General features: G+C 40.0%; 2 protein-coding genes across 2 annotated transcripts in view; one reads left to right on the top strand and one right to left on the bottom strand.

Moving 5' to 3' along the window:
• LOC140739814 (hydroxysteroid 11-beta-dehydrogenase 1-like protein) overlaps positions 1-2,839 on the bottom strand; it is a 52,535-nt gene extending 49,696 nt beyond the window's left edge. Inside the window, exons 1-2 of the mRNA XM_073068366.1 lie at positions 2,787-2,839; positions 2,161-2,191 (exon numbers count right to left, since the gene is read on the bottom strand). Coding sequence (XP_072924467.1) covers positions 2,161-2,191 — 31 coding nt within the window. The 5' untranslated portion in view covers positions 2,787-2,839. The remainder of the gene's footprint in view (positions 1-2,160; positions 2,192-2,786) is intronic.
• Positions 2,840-2,956: 117 nt separating this feature from the next.
• Positions 2,957-13,726, top strand: micos13 (mitochondrial contact site and cristae organizing system subunit 13). The gene is made up of 4 exons (XM_073068367.1): positions 2,957-3,175; positions 7,522-7,678; positions 9,749-9,800; positions 13,527-13,726. The coding sequence occupies exons 1-4, from the start codon at positions 3,024-3,026 to the stop codon at positions 13,631-13,633; spliced, it is 468 nt and encodes a 155-aa protein (XP_072924468.1). The 5' UTR covers positions 2,957-3,023; the 3' UTR covers positions 13,634-13,726.
• Positions 13,727-14,188: the final 462 nt, after the last annotated feature.

The following is a 14,188-nucleotide window of genomic DNA, read 5'->3' as shown; positions in this document are numbered from 1 at the left end:
TCATTAATCTTTTTAATCTCTCACTGGATTTTTTGGTGACATGTAGTTATGTTCTCTCCCAAAATACACAGGGAGGTTTTGAGGCAGCCTTGGGAGTGCAGTGATTGGTTTCAAGGAGATAATAGTGTTGAATGCTGAGCTGCAGTCAATGAAGAGCACCATGATGTATACAACTTCTTTCTTTATATGGCAGAACTTTCTCAGTTCTCTCATTCAAAATCTACCAGAACCTCAAACATCTCTGTTGTCATCCCTCAGAATTTTTTAAAGAGAAAAAGAATCACTCTGTTCATCTTTTCCTGTTCCTAAGTATTACCTTTGTAAGTCTTCTCTGCAGCCTCACACTCTATATTCTACGTTGGTGACCAGAATTTGTGTACATAAAGAAAAGGATAGGTCTGGATTTACAAAGTGTGAAAGAACATTCAACCATTGCAGCTGAGTTGCTGACAAGACCATGAAAATTGTTGAAAAGTAACATTTACTTTAGGTAATTGTACTGATTTTCAAAAGTTAATAGATTATTTTTTTCAGCATAAGTCATCTAAAGCAACATACAAAACCAGATAATACTGCAAAGGCAGCATCTGAGCATGACAGAACACATCATGATCTGTTTTATTATTTTGTACATTATTATTGCACATTGGTAAGTTATAGTCTATATTATTATTCTGTGCTTTATTAGCTTAGTTTGCGCACTGCTAAGTGTGTTTCTAAAAGTTTCTGTAACAAAAGAATTTCCCACTCAGGATCAATAAAGTATTTATTATTATTACTATTATTATTATTTGTGAGGAGTCAGGACATCTCATCAAATACACATAAGTACTTTTAAACTTTAAAATTGATATTATATTTGTGGGATGTATTACATTACTTGAGAACTTTTCAACATTCCTTGGTGTAACCTTCAATTTAGATACGTGATTGATTAGGTTCAGGGCATTTGATGAATGCAGTCTGGGGTTGGGGATCAGTTGGGTATAGGTCAAGCTTCAGAAGTAACTGGCAGGGATATTAGTGACATTGTGAAAAGACAGAGGAAGGTGAGGCATCCCAGGAGTGGTCAAGATGCCAGCTGGATCTCTTGAGCACCCCCTGGCATCTAGCAAAACTGGACGAAAGAGAGGCCAGAGACATGGATCAGAGAGCAATACGGTAGTTCAGACCCTACGACCCATGATGCTGTGCTGATTTTATAACCTATTCCACAATCATTCTAACCATATTCCCTCCTCCTCAGCCCACAAACCTCCATTTTACTTTTATCCTAGTGCCTAAGACTCTCTTAAATGCTCCTAAAGTACCAGCGTCTACCACAATCCCAGCAGTGCAGACCTTAGTAGGAGCAAAGGCCAACGATCCCAGGAATGTAAACGTGTGGGATAATTTGACCCATGGAAGCCAGGTTTTACAGTCTTTACAATTCCTGCAACATTGTTCTTCGGTAGACAAGTAAATGTTGAATTTCAACATATATAGAGCATTCAAAGCTTTATTGTTTGAGCTTATTGGTTATGCTTGCTGACTATCTGTATTTGCTGAAGTGAGTGATTACATTCAGAATGCTGTCCTGATAGTTCTTTTTACAATGTTTAAGGATCTGCTTTCCAACCATATAGGCTGCTATTTTTTGACAAGTGCACTCTCTAAATCGTATTGGAGCTGTATTGAGTCACACAATCACAGGTACTAACACCCGCTGAATATTATATAAATGCATCTCTTTCTTTTCCTTATCCCAACTTCCTTGCAACAGTGAGTGAATAGACTTTTTAATTACAGTTTTCGTTTCTCCTTTATGCAAAGGCACCACTACATTTACACCCTTAATTTTAGTGATTGGTTAGCTGGACGTTCTGCCAGGTCATTTCCTTCAATCCCATGATACATAAGCCAAGACCCTGTGGCCTCAACGGATGTTGCCCAATCACCTGACCTACAGTTTGCAATACCTGTTTTAGGAAGATATCAAGACCAAGAACGAGAGTGCACAGGTAAGTAATCAGGGTGTACTTCTTCAACGCTAAAATGATAACAGCCATCTCAGACCTGACTGCTGATAGTTTGTCTGATAACCTTAATAGTCACCTGACACTTTCAAGTTCAGTTGTCATTCAACCCTGAATGCAGCCATTGGAACAAAACCAGAAGTACCTGAATGACTTGTCACTCGATTTTGAACCATCTGTATAGATAAGTAAGAAACAATAATATCAGCCTTGCAATCATCTCTGAATCACCTGTACAACTAATATACAATCAATTTTCATGTTGATCTTTTCTTGAAGGCTTTAATCAGCTACAGGCAAAGGGAAAAACCTTGGGAGAGAGGCAGAAAGTGGTACACTGGGACCATATTCCACATTAAACAGCCCAAGATTTTTTGCCTATTCATTTCTCATCCACCAAAACTGGAGACCTCACGCATCTCAAGAGTTGTTTCATGCACAAATACTTCGTTAACACATGAGCCTTTGAATGAAGTGTTCCCAATACTTTAATTTTGCCAATATTGGATGATCAATTTGTGTACTCTTACGTCAGTCCAATAAACCATTGCTAAATGTAGCCTGTAGTACATTGATCATTAATGTAACCTAAGTGTAGTCTTTCACCCATTTCCACCAGTAATGCCGAAATTGGGGATGATTTCATAGCATTACAACATAATTTCAACTGAGCTGTAAAACCACTAGTGAGGCTGAACCATAAAGCAACACCTCCATAATCAAAGACACATCTGATTAAAGCAATATACATTTGTTTAAGTGACTCCTCACCACTCGCAACCAAACATTAATGGCTATCTTATACAAGTGACGACCTTCACCCAACCTTTCACTGCAAAGATCAAACGAAGGCGGGGAACAACGCATGCGCACAAAGTCCTGGCGGCGTTCCTGCCAGGACCAAACATGGCGACCTTCTAAACTATTGGGAAAACAAGCTGTCCCAGCCCGACTATGCTGCGCCTTTTGATAAAGGTGCGAGAAAACAATTCCTTCTGAGGGTGTCTGATGTTAAAACCCATGCGTTTTAGAATTAAAATTCGACGAGCCTTTTCTTCCGATTACGTCAGTGCGAAAGGTCAGGCTGAGGCAGCTGGGAGTTGGAGAGGCTGCTTTCCTCCGCGCCTGCTCATGGCGTCCCGGTCGTTGGCTGTCGCCAGGTGAGGGGGATGTTTGGGAGGTTTGGTGGTGGGACAATTGGTGGCTGTCGGAAGGAGCGGCCTGGGCACAGGTGGTGAAGCAAGCAGATGCAGGTGGTGGAGGAGATTTGCCTGTACTAATGGCGATGTAAAGGCGCCCCACTCTCTGCTGTAATGGAATAATTACAAGCCCCAGTGTATGTTGAGACAGTCTGCAGTGGCCTGAGCTTCGGCTGACCTCTGTGCTGGACAGCAGTTACCATGCTTGACCAGCTTCCCATCGTTTCTGACGATTTGTTCAACTCCTAAGAGAAAAGGTGGAGCAGTGCATGTTGTCTACATGGCTTTTGGTAAGGCATTTGACAAGTTCTTAATGGGTAGGCTGTTCCAGAAAGTTAAGGTGCATGGAGATCCGTGTTCCCTAGGGACCTGTTCTGAGACCTCTGTGTTGTATAGATCATCTGCAGAACTAGTGGAGAAATTATAGATGGAGCTCAATTTGGGCAAGTGTGAGGTGTTACACCTTGGGCAGTCAAATATCATGGGGAAAAAAACATGGTTAAAGGCAGGATCCTTAACTGTACAGAAGGATCTCAGGGTCGAAGTCTGTAGCTCCCTAAAGTAGTCATGCAAGTCAAAAGGGTAGTGAGCATCATCTTTGGAGGCAAAAGGTATAAGTCTGGATTTCAAATTGAGACTCTGGATCAGGAATGAGAGGGAAAAATCAGGTTTATTATCACTGGCATGTGACGTGAAATTTGTTAACTTAGCAGCAGCAGTTCAATGCAATACATATCTAGCAGAGAAAGAAAAATAATAATAAATAAAACAGTAATAAACAAGTAAATCAATTACATATATTGAATAAATTATTAAAAATGTGCAAAAACAGAAATACTGTATATTAAAAAAGCGAGGTAGTGTCCAAAGTTTCAAAGTCCATTCAGGAATCGGATGGCGGAGGGGAAGAAGCTGTTCCTGAATCGCTGAGTGTGTGCCTTCAGGCTTCTGTATCTCCTACCTGATGGTAACAGTGAGAAAAGGGCATGCCCTGGATGCTGGAGGTCTTTAATAATGGATGCTGCCTTTCTGAGACACTGCTCCCTAAAGATGTCCTGGGTACTTCGTAGGCTAGTGCCCAAGATGGAGCTGACTAGATTTACAACTTCTTTCAGTCCTGTGCAGTAGACCACTTGTCCACTGCACAAGTGGAAGATGAGATGCTGTTATTCCTATTTGTATTTGACGTCACCTTTTGTCTGAGTCAAAGTAATCCTATGTCTGTTGGTACGTCTCCTTGATTCATGTATAGGAGGGGTTGGGGCGGTTATATTTATTGGCTATAGGGACTTATCCTAATGATACCCCCTCCTGGTGCATCATTTTGATAGTTGGCCCCTCCCAGGATGAAGTAACTGCCTTCTGACACCCTTTCATCTTTAGGCTTTGTCTGCTTTGGTGTCTTAGCCATAACTTGGATCCCTTCCCATCTACTTTCCCAATACCTTTCTATGTTGATCTATTCCACTGAACATCTAACACATTGAAACAACCGCCTTTGCAAAACTACAACTGATGTACATTTCAGGGCTTCCATCACAGTTTGCAGACATGCTCTCTCCACGTTTCTTCACTTTCACACTTCCATACCTTTGCATCTGTAGGTCTGCTTCTGTCAGGAGTGGTCAGAAGAAGATGGGAGGCGTTAATTTTTTTAAAGTTTCCTGTACTGAGATTTTAGTGGACTGACTCATTTGATTTGTGTTCTCATTCTTGTTCCTTATGGTCAGCAATGGATTGCTGCTCTTTCACTTCACTGATCAAAGCTGAACTCTCATACGCAACACATGCTGTTCTTCAAGCATGTTATGCATTTACTTTGAGTATGACCTCAATCCTAGTTAGTGATTCCATTTTATGAGGCACACAGTGTGATTACATTACAACAAGTTTTCTGAAAGAATTAAAGCTTAAAATCAATGTTTTGATAATGTACAATGTATTTTAACCTTTTGGGTAGATAGATAGATAGATAGATAGATACTTTATTCATCCCCATGGGGAAATTCAACTTTTTTTCCAATGTCCCATACACTTGTTGTAGCAAAACTAATTACATACAATACTTAACTCAGTAAAAAAATATGATATGCATCTAAATCACCATCTCAAAAAGCATTAATAATAGCTTTTAAAAAGTTCTTAAGTCCTGGCGGTAGAATTGTAAAGCCTAATGGCATTGGGGAGTATTGACCTCTTCATCCTGTCTGAGGAGCATTGCATCGATAGTAACCTGTCACTGAAACTGCTTCTCTGTCTCTGGATGGTGCTATGTAGAGGATGTTCAGAGTTATCCATAATTGACCGTAGCCTACTCAGCGCCCTTCGCTCAGCTACCGATGTTAAACTCTCCAGTACTTTGCCCACGACAGAGCCCGCCTTCCTTACCAGCTTATTAAGACGTGAGGCGTCCCTCTTCTTAATGCTTCCTCCCCAACACGCCACCACAAAGAAGAGGGCGCTCTCCACAACTGACCTATAGAACATCTTCAGCATCTCACTACAGACATTGAATGACGCCAACCTTCTTAGGAAGTACATTCGACTCTGTGCCTTCCTGCACAAGGCATCTGTGTTGGCAGTCCAGTCAAGCTTCTCGTCTAACTGTACTCCCAGATACAGTAAAACATTCTTGTTAAGTTAAGCAATATTTTAGATCACTCTCCAATTGTTCATGCCATCCCCTCCAAAATATCAATTTTAAGTTACAAAATTAAATAGTAACTTTATCATCAACTACCCAAAATACCAATTTCTTGAATGTTGGAGTTTCATACCCAGAATAGAGACACTCATATTTCTGAATGTTCCCTAACAGTGACCATCTGGGTTTGTACAGGGTAGAATATTTTACAACCTTTCTAGTTCCAAGAAAGTAGGTTGTGAATTCAAATACTGCTCTAGAGTCCAAGCAGATGTTGCAGTGTGTGACAGAGGGATTGCTGCACTATCAGATGGCTTCCCTCTTGGATGAAGAAGATCCACTGGCAGTATTTCAAAGGTTTTTTTTGTCTGATGGTGCACCAAAATTTGGATGATAGCTGTGGGATTAATAAATTATTTTCATCTCAAAGACATCTACATTGAGTGCCAAGAAAGAAGGCAATCCCATCAAGGATGAAGAGGCAGAAGCACTTTAAAAATCCTCTTCAACCATTTTCTGTCCTTGTTATGAATGTGCTTGATTCTATTACACAAGACGCTTTCTGTTCAAGTCTAGCCATCACTACTCACTGGGAAACAAAGTATAAAAGGTTATCCACAGAATGAAAAACATGGTTTCAAGAGCAAATTATGTCCCTTCTGAAATTCTAAATCTTGGCAGTGAGGAATGCCAGACCCAAATCTCATCGCTCGCATCACTAAAGAGGATCAGGTGACCTCAGAGGGTTGCTTCAGCTTACCCATGCACCTGAGGAGTGAAAAAAAATCTTCTGAAGTGAATTGCCTCTGACAGCTTCAAGGAGCAGTACCTCTGAAAGGTTGCATCAATCATTAAGGACCCCTGTCATTCAGGACATCCCTTGTTCTCATTGCTACCATCAGGAAGGAGGTACAGAAACCTGAAGGCACGTACTCGGCAATTTAGAAACAGCTTCTTCCCCTCTGCCATCTGATCTCTGAATAGACATTGAACTCAAGAACACTACCTCACTAATTTATTTATATTTTGGCACTATTTATTTATTTATATTTACTGTAATTCATGTTTTTTCTCTATTGTTATGTATTACGTTATACTGCTGCCACAAAGGCAACAAATTTTAGGACGTATGCCAGTGATATTAAATCTGATTCTGATTATATTCACTGTATTAAAGTGTTTAAATTTGTTAACAAATTCCTGCAAAATATGGGAGAAGGGGAAGAACTTACATTTAACAATGTTTTTCTAGCTGAGCTACAGTGCAAAGGACTTCATATTAAATACATTGATTGTAAGGCTGCTTTCATGGTCATACCATTATCTGGGAGTAGCAAAGAACTGCTGGTTTTGCAGATGCTGGCCAGGAAGGGACATAAACCAATCTTCTGCATTTTGGGATTTGATGCTCACTTGCACCAGAATAGCCATTACATCTGTAGTTTGAAACATAGAAGAAATTCTGTGCATCTGAATGATTTTTACTAGGTTTGTTGATATTACTTATTGAACCATAGCATTAAAGATAATCACAACACTGTTCCACTGGTATAAAGTGGGTTGGTTTAGGCAATGTACAGTGCTTTAAGGTAATCTCTCTGTTCTTGGAACTGATGAACTGAAACTAAAGAATTACTCATTCTATTATGATTTTGTTTTCAAGGTTCTTTACAAAGACTGGGATACTTGGAGGCAGCATTTACCTTGTATATGACCAGGGCTTATTAGGAAGTGGTGAGCAAAGCTGTCGGGTGTTGAACAAGGTGTCTGTTGCAGTGCCAGAGGCTGTGGATCAATGGTCAAAGTATATTGGAGTGGAGGTAATTGGTGAAGTAAATTACTTGTTCTCTGCCCCTCCTTGGTTCAATTTCCATAACAACAAATATATTTTTTATATATTCAGTTTGAGGCTGTAAGTATCACTATCAAAGTCAACATTTTTGTAGCCCATGATTTCCCTTGAAATTGGGGATTGTCTAGAAATGCTGAAGGTTCAAGCACATTGCTTAGGGTTTGGAGTCACAAACAAGTCATACTGGTAAAAATTTCAGATTTGCACTGTACTGAACCAGATGGGTTTTCATGATTATGTGCAGGTTTCAAGGTCACTGCTACTCTTTTAATTCCAGATTTGTGTAATTACTTTAATTTCCCCAGTTGCAGTGGCGGTATTCGCACTTGTCTATGTAGTCCAGCACTCTGGATACCATGCTATCACTTGGACCATTATAATAGTGAACCCCTGTTGCTCATGAAGGCCAGTGTAATAATGACCAAGTAATCTAGTAATGGAAAGACTCCATCTGCCCTTTTTGTCCACTTCCATGTGTGATCCAGTTGCTTCTGTTTCCCAACTTCATCCCTCTCTCCTCTACCTGGCTTGATCTGCCCATCATCTTCACCTCTCCTTGGTCAGCCAGTCACCAGCTGGCCCTATCACTGTGTTTGCCCCTCTTCATACTGGCTATCTTCCTTAGTCCTGATGCAGAGTTCCAGCTTAAAACTTTGACAGTTCCTCCACCTCTGTGCCCTTTCTCCCTCTCCCACCATCTCCCCACAACCTCAGTGATGCTACTAGACCCTCTGGCTTCCTCTTACATTTTGTTTGTTGCTCCAGATTCCAGCATCTGCAGTACTTTGCATCTCTTTTAATGATAGTTAAGGAATAATCGCTGATTTCGTGATGGGGGACACTACTCAATAATACCATGAATTTCTTTAGGCCCACCCAACAGAACAGATAGCATCTTCATTTAATAGCTCACATAAATTGGGCGTAGATGCCTTAGTAATACACACAAAGTTGAGCTAGAGTTTTGTGGTCAGATCTTTGAATGTTTCATACAACTGTGACTGCTTCCATTTGAAACATGACTGATGTTTGTCGATTGTACAGGAATTGCTGGGTACATCGTATTAGAGTCACAGAGTAAAACAGCATGGAAACAGGCACTTCACCTCAACTCATCCACACTGACTGTGATGTCCAGCGAGCTAGTTCCATTCTGGGAAAAAGCTTCTGTGCTTTCACCCTGCCCCTTGTGGACTTGTAAACCTCAATCAGGTTACCCCTCAATCTCCTACATTCCAAGGAAGAAAGTCTTACGCGACACAGACACTCCTTGTAACACGGGCTCCATGTCCAGAAACATCCTGGCAAACCTTTTTTAGCTTAATAACATCTTTCCTATAGGCTGGCGTGGTAGCATAGTGGTTAGCACAATGCTTTACTGTACCAGTGATCCAGGTTCAATTCCTGCCGCGGCATGTAAGGAATTTGTACGTTTCCCCCCGTCTGCTGGGTTTCCTCTCAGATCCCAAAGATGTACTGATTGGTAGGTTAATTGGTCATTGTAAATTTTTCTGTGATTAGGCTAGGATTAAAAAACTGGGGAGCTGCCGGGCGGCATGGCACTGTATCTCAATAGGTAAATAACCATGACCAAAACTGCACATTGTACTCCCAAGTGCAGATTGATTAATGTCTTGTACAGAGCACATAACACTATATAACTTCCAAGCTCCTCTATTCAGTTCCCTGACTGAAGGCCTGTGTGCCAGATGCTTTCTTTACCACTCTATCTGCTTTCAGCATGCTATGGACTTGCACTCCTAGGACTTTATGTTCCATAGCACACCCCAGAACCCTGCAAGTTCTACCCTGATTTGATCTCCCAAAATGTAATACCTCACATTTCTCTGGATTGAAAGCCATTTGCCACCCCTCATTCCACATACCTAGCTGATCAAGATCCCCCTGCATTTTCCATAACCTTCTATGGCATCTACAGCAACTTTGATTTTAGTATCATTTGCAAATTATTGAAGTTATTTCTGAAGCAAACTGTGGAATGATCTGTAGTATCTAATAGTTTATATTCTTTCTTCAGTTACCAGATATTCCCAAACTGAATGTTCCCATATCTGAATACTGGAATACAGGTAAATGGTTGAAAATATCTATAAATTGACTTCAGGAGAAGGCACTGATTATTTGTGGGTCTAATAATGCCAGCAAGTGTTTAAGTCCTTGTCGAAGTGTCTGTTCTTGTGTGACTCTTGTTCTAAGCTTTGAGTAACAAACACTTGGACTGTGAAGTAGTAGCAGTGTCACTACGTAGTTTCATGTGCATGCAGGAGTATGCAGTGTTAAATAGGAGTGGAAAATCTGCTTCTTCCTCGATTGTCTACTCTTTCTCTTGTACCAGCTTTTGGATTATCTAGGCAGTTAGGTGCAATTAAGGGTAGAGGAAAAGGCGGCTAAGGTAATATAGAAAGGGGGAGACTCTGGCATAAGCATCAGTATGTACTGGTTGGGTTAAATGGCCTATTTGCTGACTGATGTGTGTGCATCAACCATATTTGCTACTTTGCAATGAACTTGTGATTGATGTTCTTACCTCAGTGTGCATTTTCAGTCATGATTTTGGAGTTGTTACATTGGGAAAGTTATCAAGGAAAACTTAATATTGGAAGTTGTAACTATAACATTGTGTGACATTCCTCTTGGGGTTTCTGCTTTGACATGTTAATGGAAAGATTTTAAGTAACCACACCGCAGGGTAGAGTTGAGCCAATGTTAATGGAAAGCCCCAGTACTCATCCTTGGATTATGAATAGGTTGCTCTAGGAAAGAGGGTAAAAATCAAACCACTCTCCCCAGAAGGCTGATGGAAGATTGGCGCCAGGCGTGTGTGTGAAGTACTCTACATTTGAATCGGCTGCTGACAAAGGCTCTCATGTTAAAGATAAAGGCAAGACTCTGTAGTGTTTTGACTACTTGTAACATGTTGCCTCAGCAACATCCATGTCAATAGAGAAAACACTATATTTGGGAGGAAGTGTGCAGAATTAATTTTTACATCATACTTTTGGTAAACCGAGTTCACTGGAAGTGTCCTGACAAAGGGTCTCGGCCCGAAACGTTGACATTGCTTCTCCCTATAGATGCTGCCTGGCCAGCTGTGTTCCACCAGCATTTTGTGTGTGTTGCTTGAATTTCCAGCATCTGCACATTTCCTCGTGTTCACTGGAAGTTTCGTTCTCCTTTACACTTGTGTATTGGAAATGACATTAAACAATCTTGAATGAATTGAAATTAAATTGGGAACAAGTTTTATTCCCTGAAAACTGATTCTCATTTTAATTAATCCATAATTATGCTACCTTTAATTTCAAAACTTCTTTACAGGCCCAATGAGGTGGTGTTTATGCCCCTTTCCTTTATCATATCATTAAATTTTGTTCATCTGACCCTCAATTCCTCTTAAGTGTGTCACTGCTAATACAACAAAGTGATTCACAGGAACACAAGAGAAAATTTTGACACTCAGCTGGGACAGGTAACCTAAAAGCTGGTAACCGGGGAACATTCCCTCTCATTTTTTTTTATATTGCCACACAGACCACCCATGGCTGTGAGCAGTAGGTTTTTACACAGCCTGAGAACTGCACAGCACTTTAATAAAACATTATATAAAAGAAAATTCCAGCTGCACAGCAACCAAGGCTATGTTCACGGGAGCATTTCAGTTGCTGTGCAGCAGCGCACCTGTATAGCTTAGAGGGAAGTGTGTACATGGGCCAAGCCACAAGATAAATCCCAAAGCAGAGGTAAAAAGACTTACCTCTGGGTCTCTGGCAGCCTAAACTGCAGCCAAGTATGTTGAAGCAATTTAAATAATTAGATAATTTATCTATTGATCGACACTGTTGTCTGTGAGTTAGAGCCAAGGGAGTGCACCATTCATAGCAAGCTGTCTGTATTAAAACACAAATAAATTTAACTTGCACAGAAAGAGTCTAAGCAATGGACAAGCTAACCCTGGGTCATGAACGCCTGACCTATAGACTCTTGTATATGTGAACAAGCTTCCATATTATTAAATTTCAAAGTTCAACATACTTGCCTTTGTTTCTTTGAACAGCAGAACTGGTTTCCTCTCTCTTTTAGCAATTGTTTTATCAATGATTTGTGTTTATAATGCCATTCATTACAGTAGTATGGAGGTATGGTTACCCTATGGACTGATTTTTGTTGTGTTTTCTCACTTATGGACAAAAGTGTGAAAATGAAACCCATTTGTTATCCAGGGACAGCTTGCAGTTTGTTTCCTTAAGTACATTTTAGTAAAAGCAGAAATTTCCCCAGAGCTTTGTAGCATCAAGCACTGTTACATATAAGAATCTTGATTGCAGAACGTGGGAGACTGTGGAGCTGAAAGGTAGGTGGCACAATAGGAACAAATCAGTCCTACATTATTTGAACATGAACTGGCTTGTGACATTGGGACTATGGCATGATTTAAAGCAGCTGGATGATAGTTTTAAAAGGAAGAGTATAACAGGCTACAGTTCATTAGGATTGTTTCAATTAAGGAACTTGCAGAAGCAGAGAGGCTGACTGACACTTGAGCTGTAAATTCAGTGTTGTATAATTAAAGGGCAAATGACAGAAATAATATAGGAAGTGAAATTCTGCATTGCTTCAGTTCTGCTGTATAATCAAAATGGGTCATTTAGCCTCTAATGAAGTGAGAGATTTTGCAGTGTTAGTGTATGCAACAGGTGAAGGACATATTCAGAAAACTAGGTTTTGAAGACAAAGGTAAAGTAAAAGCATGAAATGTTGTAAATGTCCAGCAGAACTGTTGACCTCTGAAAAGTTTAAAATCCTGGTAGCATAGGAATATTGTGTACAGAAACTAGAATCATAGGATAGTTTTGTACAGAAAGGTTCAAAATTGTTTACTGTCCTTTCCAGTACACCAGTGTCAAGGAGAACAAAATAATTGTTACTCCAGATCTGATGCAGCACAGAAAAAAATACACATTCAGATAAAGAACATAATAATTATAAATATGTGAGATAGTTTATATACATGGATTGTATGTACAATGAATCAAATGTGGTCATTTGGCTAATTAAGTCAATGCAGCTCCCAGTAATTATCCTATCAGTCATTGAGCACTGAAAATGATTCTTTCAAGAAGGCCTCGATTCACATTGTTTCTACCAACTCTACATAGCTCTTATTTTAGCTTTCATCGGCTATATAAAGCTCTAACCCAGGTTAGAATGTGAACATTAGGAGCATTCAATGTAACTCCATGCTGAAGAAAACTAAACTACCATAAGGGCATATGTATAATGTTGACCCTGAGTCTAAAACAACATTTATATATTGCAGCAAGCATTTTGTAATGAATAGTAGGCTCATTATCTAACAAAATTTGATGCCAATCAACCAATACAGGAACCTTGCCAGAGGTGGGTTTTGGAGTACCATCTGGATTAGGATAGAGAGGTTTGAGGAAGGGAGTGGCTTGGAACCAAGGCAGTTGAAGGTACGGTTGCCTGAGGGCAGAATTGGACGAGGGTAGATATCTTGAAAAGCTGGAAGAGATTCAATGGGAATAGTGAGGAAGGATTTAAAAATAAAGATGAGATAATAAAATGAAGATGCAGGTTACCCATTGCAGATCAACAATCACACATGAACTTCGACTATATTTCAAAGAATCCCCTGTTGTTCCATTGGAACCCATGTTTGTCATACAAGTCCACCTTTGTTTATGTAATTATTGAGGAGAATTGGGTACCCTGTGTCATTTGTTGTGGACATAGTTAAAGACTGAACCAGCTTTTATTTGAATGATGTTTTGCAGGAATTGAAATGACTGTATCTTTCTTATCATCTGCACCTACAAAATTCAATGAATACACTGAAAAGGGCTGGCAGTACATCAAGAAGATGACGAGCAGCACAGAATGAAAACCACCATCATTGACTTGAGACTTTTTGTTCATGATATGATTGTAACAAAATGTAAATATTATATGATGGTAATAAAGTATATTTGACTGATTTTTTTTTTCCTTTTGATTCCCAATTGGTCAGTACAGGAGATGCAGTTTCATACAGGAGAAAACTAGTGAAAATTATTCTCATGTGTTTATGTGTACAATTCTACAGCTGCTTTACAAACTGAACTTCATGAGAGGATGGTAGAGTCTTGAGTTCTTGTATCTGATGAATCTGCTGTTTGTTCCTTAGATCTCCTAATTGCATCAGCTCCTGATGTATTTCAGTATTCTATAGACCCCCCCTCCACCAAAAACAACTAATCTGCTGAGGTACAGATTGAGAGACAGATTCTGGAAAGGTGCAAAAACAAGTTGTCGTGGGCGATTAACTAACCTAGTATAGGGCGATTCAGTAACCTCTTTAGTGAAAAAGGTTCAGGTGGGGCAGAGTTTGTCAGGTGTGTCCAGGAAGGATTTCTGACTAACTAGAAATAGGCTAACTAGAGGAGAGGCCAAACTGGAT

The sequence above is a fragment of the Hemitrygon akajei genome, chromosome 16 (genome assembly GCF_048418815.1).
Source record: "Hemitrygon akajei chromosome 16, sHemAka1.3, whole genome shotgun sequence".
NCBI classification, from domain to species: Eukaryota; Metazoa; Chordata; class Chondrichthyes; order Myliobatiformes; family Dasyatidae; genus Hemitrygon; species Hemitrygon akajei.
This window is presented reverse-complemented; position numbering and strand designations above follow the sequence as displayed.